General features: G+C 41.9%; 1 protein-coding gene across 1 annotated transcript; it reads right to left on the bottom strand.

Annotated features, from left to right (window-relative positions):
• Positions 1 to 2,245: 2,245 nt before the first annotated feature.
• Positions 2,246 to 2,750, bottom strand: LOC126559415 (uncharacterized). Its single transcript, XM_050215567.1, has 2 exons — positions 2,523 to 2,750; positions 2,246 to 2,425 (listed from the first exon to the last, which is right to left on the bottom strand). The coding sequence occupies exons 1-2, from the start codon at positions 2,748 to 2,750 to the stop codon at positions 2,246 to 2,248; spliced, it is 408 nt and encodes a 135-aa protein (XP_050071524.1).
• Between the last annotated feature and the right edge of the window lie 11,405 nt (positions 2,751 to 14,155).

The following is a 14,155-nucleotide window of genomic DNA, read 5'->3' as shown; positions in this document are numbered from 1 at the left end:
TTGATGGTTGGTTGCTGTTGTTCGAGATGCTTGCTGCTTTTTTGGCTGTTTGAGCGAACTCTGCTTTGCGTAGTACAGTCGTTCTAGGTACAATCTATCGACGACAATGCTGTCTGTCACAAGTGTCTCGTGGGTGTTAAGTGGTACGATGGGCGACGGTATTATGCTGCCGGTAGTTATTCTTAAAACCACAAAATATGAGCGATTCTAGTGCGTAATTACCTCATTTATCTCTCCTTCCTAAATCGATTGACGAGGACATTCCAGGAAAAAGCTGAATCGATCCCGAGCTCTACTAACAAGTAGAAGGAACCAACATAGTCCCAACGGTTGAACTTCGAGCTTCGAAGAAGGCACAGCTTTAAAAGTATAAACTCAAACATAAAATTCCAAGATTTTGTGTATTGCTAGCTATCAGTAGCTCGTTTTTTTTTTACTTCTCTGTGCACTGTGAGTTCTTCAAAAAGGTAAGAAAATTTAATTATTTTCATACTAACGAAAAACAAACATGATTCCAAAAAGGGTTTCAACAACCATGTAGACCAACCCGATACATTTAAATTGAACCAAACTTCTTTGGCCGGGGGAACAGTAAAAACTCGAAAACGGATAAGGTTGTGTTTGCTATCGACTAAAAAAGACCATCCTTCAGTCAAACATGCGTAAAGAGCTGGGTGTACGGAATGCAGTGCCTTAAGAAAAGATAATGTTATTAGACCACTAGCAGTAGCGAGAGTGAAACTCTCGTCCCGAGCTTGAACGAGCTCAAACCGGATACGCAATCAAAACTGAGCGTCATGCCTAACAAACTGGATGAATGTAGGTTAGGCCAACTTTTGGGGAAGTATGAATTTAAATTGACAAAACATTTGTCGCAACCGTCCTCTCTGGTTTCAGGCTTGTAAGGTAAAGGATTTACTTGGACAAAGAAGTGAAGCGAAAAAGGACTGAACCGACCCAAGTTGGACCGTATCTAAGCAATCCTAGTTTTCCGTCAATCTAATTTTAGCTTCCCACAGCCTTGGCTTTTCCAGCCTGGCTTTTCGTTTGGGTTTGTTAGCTCACATGGGTAATTAGATTTGAAAAGAGTGTTTTTATTGTGCCCATAAAACGTCACACACAATCAATATGTTAACCACAACGAGCGACACACATCGCATCAACAGCATATCATGAAACATTCCTACCAAAAAGCATTGCATGGTCACCAAAGTCTGCTCCAATTATTCTTAAATCTAGGTTAGTTGCCCGCTTGCCCTGGTGGCAAATGGTGGGTACATTCGGCAAAAACAATTTCTAAGTATTTGGGTTACAAAAGACCTTAACCGAAAAAAAAATCCCTTCCGATTCCCGTCACTTGGCTATGAAGAACGTGTTTTAATAAATGTCACTTCCAGCCTGGGATCAAGTGTCAACCTCTCTCGGGCGGATCGCTGTGCGGACACGTGCTGACCCAAACGGTCCATTCTTCTGTGCGGTTCGGTTGAGATTTATTTGTGACCGGTAGGGAAATATTTGTAAAAGCTATGCGTTATTAAAATTCCTGCAGCAATCAGGTAGCGTGAACGTTTAGGGGATGAAAACACTGGACACAGTTCATTAAATGCACGGGCACATTTTTCACCCTTGAATATGTAAATATTTAGTTCGCTTAGTTAAGGCAAAATAGTTCAAATGTCGTTTTCACAATTTCATTCCACTGAGCAAGCGCTAATTTCAAGAAATGTTTTGTAACAAACTGTAAGTCCTATTCAAAAGCCTCAAGCCTATTACCAAAAGAAACTTCAACGAGTTTGACGATAGACATACGGTTCAGTTCAATTTGCGTACAATATCCTTGCGGGATTTGGTAGAAAAGGAAAATTCGATTAAATATTGAAAAGCTTCACGTATCATCTAACCGAAAAAAGGCATCGGATATGTGATACCGTACCGTAGGGCTGAAGAATTTACATGTCATTTGCAAGCAAAAGGTTACCCAAATGGTTCAAATAAAGCTTTTTTTGGTGCTAGTACAGGCAAAGGGCTATGATCGAACTTCTACAGAAAATTCTGAGTTCCAAGACAATCTTGAAAAAACTATAAGACAGTAACCATATCATCAAAGACTGAAAATTGAACAATATAAGACTGTTTGTATGTTTTCTTTTGTACAGTTTATTCATAGACTATGTTACGCTATCGCAAATCTTCACACAGGGAGATGTATTTTTATATAAATAATTAGAAAATTTCAAATTCAAAACTATGGTGGTACTGTTGAGCAATAAACCACAATATTTGCAAACAGCATCCAGTGTCGGCTAAGCTGAATGATCGTCACAATCGGGGCCTTCACACCAACGCCACCGTGTAACAGTTCGGCCCGAAACCGATACCACGGTGCATCCGTCCACACGCGTATGTAGCGTACCACCTGATCCGGCTGTGTTTGGAGTTAAGAGAAAAGAAACAAACAAACATCATTTGCAATTAGATACTGGATGGTTCGCGTGCTGCTTCGATGGCGCACAGCCATTTACCCGAGGAGGAACGAAAGTCACAAGTCTCGTGACGGGGCGAAAGAAGCTAAAGAATGCTTCCCAAGTGGGCTGGATAACAACCGATTGGGATATGCACACGCGATCCGTCCTGTCGTCACGGTTTCCCCAGATGAATTCATCACTCAGACGTGGGCCGGCGCTGCATTGTGGCCACGTACAGCAGCAAACTGCAAAGAGCGCCACGTGCAGCAACTGTCTCGACCACATTGCAGCCAGTACCGATGGCAACTGACTGGCCACGGTAAAGCTGTGTGTCGCAAGCTTGTGCAGTTTGTGAATGAAAGAAATAACCCTCTTCTTGGGTTGCTTTTTGGTGAAAGTAGCAGTTTTTAGCAGGCGGCGAGAAGATGCGTTTTATTTTGAACATTGTGCAATCGAACGAACCGGTATCGGTTGGCTTAATAAAGAGTGGTTGAAATTTGCATTCGATGCCGGGCTCGTCAATCAGCGTCCGATGTTGACCAACCAGTGTGCAAGTGAAAGTCACAAACACTACTTTCATCTGCTGTATTGTGGCTGTTTTTCGTAGTTTGGTCATCAACATGTAAGCATTAACTTCTGAAGCGGAAATTAAAATTGTCATATTAATTATTTCTTTGACGTGAGTGCAATCTCAATCGGCGATGCACCATAAATTTTATAGCATTTCAAAATTGATTTCATTTTGTTTTGGTAAGTTTAGTATGAGACGGCACTGTGTTCATGAAATTGATCTATATTTATGAACCTTTATTTTTATTTATTTTTTATTATTTATTATTGATTGTTACGGCTAGGCTGCATCTTTACCACTTCATGTGCTGATGTTATATATTGTTTACAAGGTATTTATTATGTTCCTTCCCAATTTTTCATTATTAAGTATGACGCCATATTGTAGTGTTTCTTCACAAATATTATTGATTTATTTATTTAATTTAAATTATATCATTAAAGCTTACCGTCGTATTGTCTTCAAAAATATTATAATATAATCATAAATAAATAATTTGGTTCTACTGATTTATTGATCAATGTAACAAAATTCAACTTTTAACCACTTGAGAAAAAGGAAAGCAATTTCCTTTAAACACATTATGTTCATAAAGAATATTAAAAATACGATCTTTGGCGAAAAAACATCATACAAAAAAACGCCAAATGTCACCGAACTTTCGTCGTCGTCTCCATTAGCCATCCTTGAACCTTGTACACGAACCATACGAAACTAAGCTTAAGAAACTAGTGGAGCAATAATATACCGGTCCGTCCCAGAATAGCGAGGAAAACTTTCTTAATTAAACAATGTGCAGGTTTTCCCAATTATTGGCACATTTTCTGCTTCGTTATTTCACAAACAAACTAGCAGCGGTCAAGATCAGGGCGAGCTAGTACCGTCCCACAGTCCTACACAAAATTCTTCGTACATTTCCATCGGCAAATGAGAGAATACAATTAATTTATCATTGGAAAATATGGAAAGTGTCCTTCGGATAATTTGTTTTGCACAAATTGCTCACTTTTATTTGTTCTCAGAATTTTAACTGCGGTGAAGTAACGCATTACTTATCGTTTTTTTTTATAAGCAGCACATCCATCTTTGGAACACAGCTACATGAGACACTAACATAATGTACAATGCTTAAATCGTTTTATCTTCTTCGATTAATAAAAATCACAAATAAAAAAGGGTTTCCTTTATAGCACGCACGATTTCTTTCGCCGTCATGCCGACCTATTTCGATGCGATGGAAAAATCGTTAAAAAATACGGATGTGACCGAATCGTCTCTTCTGCCACCGCCATTAAAGCTTCTAAATCGATTGATTCGTTGTAGTTTGGGGTTCTGCTTCTCAGCGATTGAAGCCACCTACCCTGGGATTCCCTGGATATGTGAGCTACGACAGGGGAGGATCGTAAAAAATGACCATTTGCTAGCTATTCTCCTGCTCGGAATACGTACCGTGAAGCTATCATGTTTCAACGTGTCTTCTACGAGTGACATTTCGATGGAGGAACTGTTCGTAAGCGATTGCCCAATGCGGATGGATTCAGCTGTAATATTGTACGTTTTATTCGACACGCATGATTGCTTGGCAGGAATCAGTACCAGTGCAGGCGACTGCTGTTCCTTCCCTGGCTTGGAAATGCCGAAAGTGCCGAGCATAGCCATTCAACGGATGCATGCGTTCGGGTGTGCATGTAATTGATTTGAAACAAAACGATATACGTGGGCTTAAAGCACAGCTTCGCCCTACAAATACCCTTTGAAATGAGATCGCCTTTGGTTAAACTTTCGATCAGACAAAATGATGGAAGTAAAATTGAGTCAATGAAAGGACTACTGAAAGGTCTTTCTACCTCAATTGCGTGATGGCATGCTACTGGCGTGACGTTATTGTTGCTACAATAAGGAATACGTTACACACAAAAAATCTTATTTTTGAGATCTTTGAAGTTTCAAAAGAATCTGTAAAACTGGACACTTTTAAGCAAAAAACTTGTAGTAATTTTTTTTTTAAATTTCTGCACCTATCAGCTTCAATCAAATGAAACTTTAAAACATTTGACACTTTTATTCTCTTTTGTATTTTCCTAACAGTTTCGTACATTAAGCTATAGTGTAATAATGTAGAATAGCTGTTGCATGACATATCACGGATTGTATTTTATAATCAAGAATAATCACTAATTTTTTGCTACGAACGTCACAGTCGATGTAATCCTTGTCAACCCTTTATTTTATGGTTGAAAACGTCACTATCGCCAACATAATAGGAAGCCGCTCTAATAACAACTGTCAAAGTGCTTTGAAGGAATTACGAGTATTTGCTGAAGTGCGATCATGTTGTGGACTTAACGTAATTGTTGTAAAAAATCACTAAGAGAAGAATAAATACATGAAACAAAAGAATTCGTGGCAACAATAATTGAGATATTGAGCACGCTTTGGTTGAAAGGTATTATTTATGCTAATCTATACTAAAAATTTAATCAATCTTGAGATGGGCTGACTATCTTTAAAGTTCTGATAGTTAAAAAAAACATCTAACTCTCTACCTCGATGCAGGAGAGCAGTATAACTTGATTATATCAATCATGACGTCAAGAAGAATGCAGAATACATCTGAATTGGATGATCAGTAAGTCTTAGTAATGTTGCATTGCTTAGCATGCAAACATTGTCAGATAAATACAAAACGGTACAAAGTTTACTGGTCAAACTAACGGGAGAAAATCTTGAAAAGACGACTTAGAATATCAACAACAATTTCAACATCGTTTGTCCCCAAAATCTATTAAAAAAGTACTATTTACAAGTACTCGACTTTACAAGACGACTTAGAATATCAACAACAATTTCAACATCGCTTGTCCCCAAAATCTATTAAAAAAGTACTATTTACAAGTGGTATTGCATTTCATTATGTAACTGACTCCAAACAAAAACAAAAAAAATCGTTTCCAATGAATCCTGGCCACTTGCTACGAAATGCACACTCATACAAGCACAAAAGACGCAACCAAACCTCTCGTGTGTTTGCGTTGCGTTGGATTTCATTTCGTTTTCAATTGGAAACTCCTTCGTTAAAGTTATTGACCGGTCAGTGAATCGAAATCGGACAACAAACGAAACCCATCACAGCTACTACTCGCCTTCTCCAAACGAATTTTCGGAACGATTGCATTGAATCACGAGGGCCGGTGGTATTGCGTTAAGCGAACGGTTTTTCCAACATAATTCTACTGTAACGCGGGCATGCCAGCACAAATGATAAAAAATACATACACAGACATGCGGCGACGCACATCGATAACGCACATCCCAAGCGGAGGGCGACATCGACTGGGACGGACATTGCCAGCTTTTTTTCCACTAGTGTGGTGTTTGCTTTGTTATTTGTGGGCGGATGGCTTTCCGTTGAGTCACCGTTGAGCTGCTTTCGCACGGATTCGGTAAACAGGGCGGAAAATGTGAACAACTCATCGAACCAAACAGACAGTGACAGAGCCAGTTCGTACGGTGGAAAAACGGTAGTGGTCATTTTGGCCAGCGAATAGGTTAGCCGTGCGCTTCGGGTGGATTGTATTACGCAAGCAAAATAAACAGAGCAAACAGGGAGTGAAGGATTACACTTTGAAACTTGTCCTATTTATTATGCGAAAAACAAGCTTATGAGATTGTGATATGTGATAGGATATAACACAAAAAAATAAAATTCCTTCACCAACATCATAACTTTGCAAACTTTCATGGAACCATGAAGCATAATATTCGTGTTAAAACATGTTTCGTGCATTGATCTTGCATCACTGTTTAGAAACATTTTTTGAAAATAACTTTTTACCATAAAAAGGGTAACAAAATAAAAAAGGTTTATTTTTAAAATCGTACAACAGCCCAATTTTTTGAAACAACTTGCAATATTCTTACTCTTCTTGGCTTAACGACCTCTAAGGTCACGCCGGCTATCGAATAGCCTACTAGACTTGCCGATACCACGAAGTTGGATAGTCAGTTCTCACTACGGGGGAGCGGTCCGGATGGGATTTGAATCCCAGGTCCTGTCGTTTGATAACCGGCGCCGCAGTCGCTTTACAACCGGAAATCTATTATTTCAGCCATATGAAATCTATTATTATCAATTTACAACTAAAATATCTATACCCTTGCTCTGTAACATTGTTGATTAGTCATTCAAGCACTTTTAAGGGATGTTTTGCTTACTGATTCCTAATTTTTAAATTACGTACGCGACAACGTTCATTTATCATCCTTCCTCCAAAACACAACGCTCCAGCTTTTGCCGTCAATCATTAAGCAGTCTTAATAACCCAGAAGCAGCTTTTCAATCCACAAGCACATAAAGATGGCGATTATTATGACGATGATGATGAGTGCAAAAGCTTTATCCAATAAACATCATCCCCCATCAGGGTTCTAAGGGTGCCCCAAAAGCGCCATTTATTGAGCAACATCGCTAGAATCCGCAATAACGACACATAATAGGCTTTGTTCCATTTCGATGGAACGAGCGAGATGCGCGGTCTAAGGAACGGGCGAGAATGGCGGGCTGAGAAAGGAGAGAGAGGTGCGGGGTGAGGAGCGAACGGAAGGCTGTCCGAGTGGCATCTGTTTTGGCGACAATTGTCTGGAACGGCGGCACCCGCAATTGTTGTTCGATCTCATCGACACCGGCCAGAATTCCGCGAAACCCACCGTAGAATGCAAGCGGGCGGCTTGTGTGGTCGGACGGACCAGAGAAGCGAGGCAAGCGAGTTGCGGCTGTTCGCCGGACCACGTTAAGGGGGAACAGAGAGGGAATGAAGAGATAAGGAGAGAGTGAGAGAAGAGAGGGAATTATGAAATTTATTTGTGACCGAGTGGAGTGGGTCAGTCTGATGAAAACCGCGAATGAGTTAAGTCGCAACCAATAAAGTTGTGCGTACAGGATTACCGTGTTCAGTACATTGCGTTAGGTTATCCGCTGAGATATCACATTGGTCCTTCGAACTTCGGATATTGACCCTTTGTGCTTTGGATATCGGTAAAAATCGCGTCATCATGACTCGAACGCCTCGGACGTCTCGCACTCCAACCGTAAAGCCGGCGCCACAACCCGGTTGGGTGGATGTAATTGTTGCTGTAAGGCCGCATGTGCACATGCGTGACCTTGCGTATGGCGAATTGATTCGCATAAGGGACAACATTGTGCAGGCGAAGGAAGAGGGAAAGGCGCTGACCGCGGTACAGTGCAAAGTGTTCGGGAAGAAGGCAGATAGTGCTTTAGAAGAACACAACAAACATTATGGTGAGATCATAAAACATGACGAAAGTGAAGTGCATGACGACAAGTTTAAGGAGACAGTGAAATTGCATGAGGAGGTGATGATGGAAATAGAAAGTGCATCTGAAGCCCTTGCGGCACAGTCCATTTCACCAAAAGCATTGATACCTGATCCTAGCGTTTCGTCAGTGATTGTGAATGCTCCGCTTCCTCGGCCAATACCTTCGTTCAGTGGCAAGTATGAGGATTGGGCGCGGTTTAAAACAATATTCAAAGATATTGTTGACAAAGGTAGTGAAGATTCGCGTATCAAGTTGTATCATCTTGAAAAGGCCTTGAGTGGTGAGGCTGCCAAGGTAATAGATGAGAAAACAATAAACGACGGTAATTATGAACGTGCGTGGCAACTGTTATCCGAACGTTATGATAACAAACGGCGTATGGTAGACTTACATATTAGTGGACTTTTGAATTTGAAAAAAGTGAATGAGGAAAGTTATGTAGGTTTGCGCGGTTTGGTTGAATCGGTTGAAAGTCACGTGGAAAATCTAAAGTATTTAGGTGAAAACTTTACCGGTCTGTCGTGTGCGATGGTGATACATTTGATAGCGAATGCGTTAGATATTGAAACAAAGAAACTATGGGAAGCGAGTGTCCCTAGAAACGAACTTCCTTGTTATGAAAAAACCTTGTGCTTCCTAAAAGAAAGAGTGTCGGTTCTAGAAAGGTGCCAAGGAAATGTTGCAGCGGGGCAAAGGGGACGTTTTGTTTCGAAAGGGCCCAGCTCAAGTGGTGTTACGCCTATGAGATCGAATGCAGCTACAACCGTGTGCAGTGTAGTTGTGTGTGAATTGTGTAAGGGTGCCCATGAAACGTTCAAGTGCTCTGAGCTGATGCGACTGCATGGAAAGGATCGGGAAAGTTTTATTAGATCGAAGCGTCTTTGCTTAATTTGCCTAAAACCGGGACATTGGCGAAATCGTTGCAAATCGCATTTGAAATGTAACAGGTGCCACAGACCACACAACACGGTATTGCATTGGGACAACGGTCCAGAACCGGTTTCAAGGGAACCCGAACAAGTGAGCGCGAGCCAGCATGTGAACAATACCGATGCGGCGGGAAGTATTGTTCTCTTGCAAACCGTCTTGCTTTACGCGGAATTACCAAACAAAGAGGTGTTGTTGTGTCGTGCGATGTTGGACAGTGGATCGCAAATCAGTTGTGTGACTGAAGCGCTTGCAACGAAATTAGGCGTAAATTTGGTAAACGTGAACGTACCGGTTAAGGGGATTGGCAACGTTGAATCTTCGGTGAAGAAAAAGTGTACTTTTACAGTGAAATCTCGGTGTAGTGATTTTGCTATGGACGTGACATGTTTTGTGTATCGTGAAATAACAGGTAGAATACCCTCTGTGTATTTCGATACGTCGAAGTGGAATTTGCCTGATAAATCGATGTTGGCCGATCCATATTTCAACAATCCAAGTTGTGTAGACATTTTATTGGGAATGGATTGTCTTTCGGAAATAATGGCATCTGGTTCAGTGAAATTGGCAAAAACACTTCCCATGATGACGGACACTCATTTCGGATGGGTGATAGGTGGACGTGTTGCGGAAATACACAAAGAGCGTGAGGTGTACACAAATGTTGTGACAAAAGAAAATTTGGAAACAATAGTGCAAAGGTTTTGGGAAGTTGAAGATGTGACAAGTGAGCGTTCCGTGAAGGTGGAAGACGAGATATGTGAAGAACATTTTGTGAAGACACATTATCGTGAATCCAGTGGCAGGTATGTTGTGCAGTTGCCTTTAAGGGAATCGATAAGCCAATTGTGTTGTTCGCGAAGTGTAGCGCTGCGTAGGTTTTATTTGTTGGAAACAAAACTGTTGAAAAATCCATCGTTACGTGAACAATATCAAGCGTTTATGAGTGAATACGAGGAGTTAGGGCATTGTAGAGTGGTTGATGAAAGTGAGGACGATGGCTCCGTGAAAGGGTGGTATCTGCCGCATCATGCTGTATTGAACCCGGCCAAGAACACTACCAAGTGCCGTGTGGTGTTCGATGCTTCGGCGAAGGTAAACGGCTTGTCTTTGAACGACGTTATGATGACCGGCCCTAAGATAAAGGTGGATCCCTGCGACAGCCCGCTACAACGAGTATTCTGGAGAGCTTCGCCGAATGAACAACTGCGTGTGCTTGAGCTTACCACGGTGACCTACGGAACGGCAGCAGCACCTTTTCTAGCAACGCGAACGTTGTTGCAGCTAGCGAGAGATGAACGAGAAGGTTTTCCCTTAGCCAGTCGCATTATTGAAGAGAATTTTTATGTCGACGATGGATTGTTTGGGGCAAATGATATCGAGACTGTCCATGCTGCACAAGTGCAACTCATTGAGGTGTTTAGAAAGGCGGGTATGACACTTCATAAATGGTCAGCGAATGATGAAAGGCTTTTGGAATCGATACCATTTGAAGATCGGGATGCTCTAACAAAAATCGGCGATTGTGAAGCTAACGAAATCATCAAAACGTTAGGTTTGATGTGGAATCCGATGAATGATGAACTTATATTTTTGACAAAGGTACCGTCTAAGGGCAGAACACCTACCAAACGAGAGGTTCTGTCTGCCATTGCAAAAATATTTGACCCATTGGGGCTTATTTCTCCAGTGGTTGTGTTGGCAAAGATTTTGATGCAAAAGCTATGGTTAGCAAAGTTGGACTGGGATGATCAAATTTCTGAGCCGTTGATAGAAGAATGGGATAATTTTTTGGAAGCATTGCCAACAGAAAATCAAGTTCGAATTCCTCGACATGTAGTAAGTACAAATGCAGTTTCATTAGAGATCCATGGATTTGCGGATGCTTCTTTGAAGGCATATGGAGCCTGCGTCTATATAAGATCAATAGAGAGGAATGGTGAAGCGCAATTGAGATTAGTGATCAGCAAATCTCGGGTTGCCCCTTTATCGAACGTGACAATTCCTAGAATGGAACTGCTTGCAGCTTCATTGCTTTGTCGTCTAGTGAAAAAGGTACTGGAAGCAGTGGAGGACTTATCAACTGGTGCCTTTCTCTCAGCTTTGAGACGATTTGTATCAAGAAGAGGAATACCTGAAGAAATCTTCAGTGATAATGCGACAAATTTTGTCGGAGCAAAAAATGAACTACGAGAGCTGTATGAGATGTTTAGGAAGGAGGCGACAGGCCAAGGCATTTTCCAGTATTGCCAAGAAAAGGAGATCGTATGGAAAATGATACCCCCTGGTGCCCCTCACTTTGGAGGAATCTGGGAGGCAGGGGTCAAGAGTGTTAAGAGTGTACTGAAGAAGATTTATAAATCTGCATCTCTAACAATAACTGATTTTAGCACGCTTCTATGCCAAATTGAAGCCATCTTAAACTCAAGGCCATTGTATGCTCACTCAAATGATCCTAACGATTTGGAATGCCTTACTCCAGCTCATTTTACAATTGATCGTCCCTTGATTGGAGTTGCAGAACCATCCTATTTAGATATGCCTGAAGGTCGCTTGAATAAATGGCAGAGAATCCAACAACTGCGGCAGCAATTCTGGAATAGATGGCAAAGGGAGTATTTGTGCGAACTGCAAACTAGATACAAGTGGACCAAAATAAAGGACAACGTAAAGGAGGGAGCATTGGTTCTAATAAAGGAGGATAATACGCCCCCGCAATTGTGGAAGCTGGGACGCATTGCAAGGGTGTTCCCGGGCGAGGACGGATTGATCCGGGTAGTGGATGTGAAGACAAGGAGTGGTGAGTTTAAACGTCCTGTTCATAAATTAGCTCTTCTTCCAGTTATAGATCCGTAGCATCAACCTGGCCGGGAGGATGTTCCATTTCGATGGAACGAGCGAGATGCGCGGTCTAAGGAACGGGCGAGAATGGCGGGCTGAGAAAGGAGAGAGAGGTGCGGGGTGAGGAGCGAACGGAAGGCTGTCCGAGTGGCATCTGTTTTGGCGACAATTGTCTGGAACGGCGGCACCCGCAATTGTTGTTCGATCTCATCGACACCGGCCAGAATTCCGCGAAACCCACCGTAGAATGCAAGCGGGCGGCTTGTGTGGTCGGACGGACCAGAGAAGCGAGGCAAGCGAGTTGCGGCTGTTCGCCGGACCACGTTAAGGGGGAACAGAGAGGGAATGAAGAGATAAGGAGAGAGTGAGAGAAGAGAGGGAATTATGAAATTTATTTGTGACCGAGTGGAGTGGGTCAGTCTGATGAAAACCGCGAATGAGTTAAGTCGCAACCAATAAAGTTGTGCGTACAGGATTACCGTGTTCAGTACATTGCGTTAGGTTATCCGCTGAGATATCACAGGCTTGTTGTTTGGTGACACATTTGAATAACATCATCGAGCTTGACGGGTACCACTTTTTTATTGAATGATTCATTGAATAATAATAATGACATTAAGTCGAATGATGCTATGAACATGGAACGATCGGCTCAAACTTCTTTTGATCGAGAATCGAAGGTAACGAGAGAAAAACGTGGAATAAGCCATCAAATTCATCGGAGAATAATATGCGAAGCCGTTGCGCTGCTTCCATCTTGTGCAGCATCTTGTCCCGTTTTTCGGGAGTGATATTTAATGATCGAATGGCGAATTCTAACACCGACAACCGCTTTTTTTCGGGGACGACGACCTATCGGCAGGAATCGAAGCTATAATCCTCCCAAAGAAAGCGCCAAAACCGAACCTGTCAAAACCACTCACACACCATCAATCTTGCTGGTGAAAGAAGTTTCACATCTGTTTCTCCAATAATGGCAATAATGATTCCAATAAAATGACGCTCGCTAACACCCGGCGGCACCATCGAAAGAAGAAAGGCGCGAAAAAATTTGAATTCAGCACCTTTGTTGGTGGGATCGGTGACATTCCCGTAGCACTCTTTCCACTTTGTGTGACCTTTGGAGTAAGTAAAGCGACGTGGATTTTCGGAGAGCCTTCAACAATTCCATTCACATAATTCATCGGAAAAAATAAAACCCGCCTCAACCGCAACTATTTTCCTACACCACGCGCGCTAGTACACGCGATGAACCGAACACACGCAACCATTCGATTAGTGGTGTTGGCTTCTTTTTCAACTTCTTCTGAGTGTTCCACACCAGGTACGGGTGCACGCTTCGATAGGGTGATCTTGCGATTATTTATGTTTGATTTATGCATTTCCCCGCTGGCTCGATACTCATTTTTCCCAAGAGTCCCAAACGTTCCAAGGGAAATGAAGCCGTGCCCCGGATGGATAGACCGAAATGGGCTATTAAAACGGGCGCCCACTTGAACACTTTTGGCATGGGGGACGAAGGAAAACAGGTTATAATCCTGTCATTAAATTACCTTTTTTATGGCAAAAGAAAAATAATATCCCTGCCAGACACGACGCTGAGCTTTGTGCAGTGTTTGTGAAAACAAATTAATGCAGCCTTTTAATTTCGGATTCTCAGGATTGCTTATCACTACCGACTGCTAAATGTCCGCTTAAAAGCACATACACACACACACACACACACACATGGTAGTAAAAGTTAATTTCGTTAGCAAAAATTATATTAAGCTCAATAATCCCACAACCGATAACGCCTTATCGATGGGAACGCATGATGTTGGAAATTGAATAGACTGGAGAAAAAGCAGGCCTCCCATTCATCATCGTAATTATTCTGTTTTCCCGTGCAGACTTATTTGTTGATGTCTGTTTGCCTGCTTTTCCTTTTTACTTGTATCACAGTGCTCTTTTATTCACACTTTACGCCCGTGTTCCGTATCGTACACCGAGTGTTAATAATTTCATTAATCAT

This window comes from Anopheles maculipalpis, chromosome 2RL (assembly GCF_943734695.1).
Source record: "Anopheles maculipalpis chromosome 2RL, idAnoMacuDA_375_x, whole genome shotgun sequence".
NCBI lineage: Eukaryota > Metazoa > Arthropoda > Insecta > Diptera > Culicidae > Anopheles > Anopheles maculipalpis.
The sequence above is the reverse complement of the archived record's forward strand: the minus strand, read 5'-3'. Positions and strand labels throughout refer to the sequence as shown.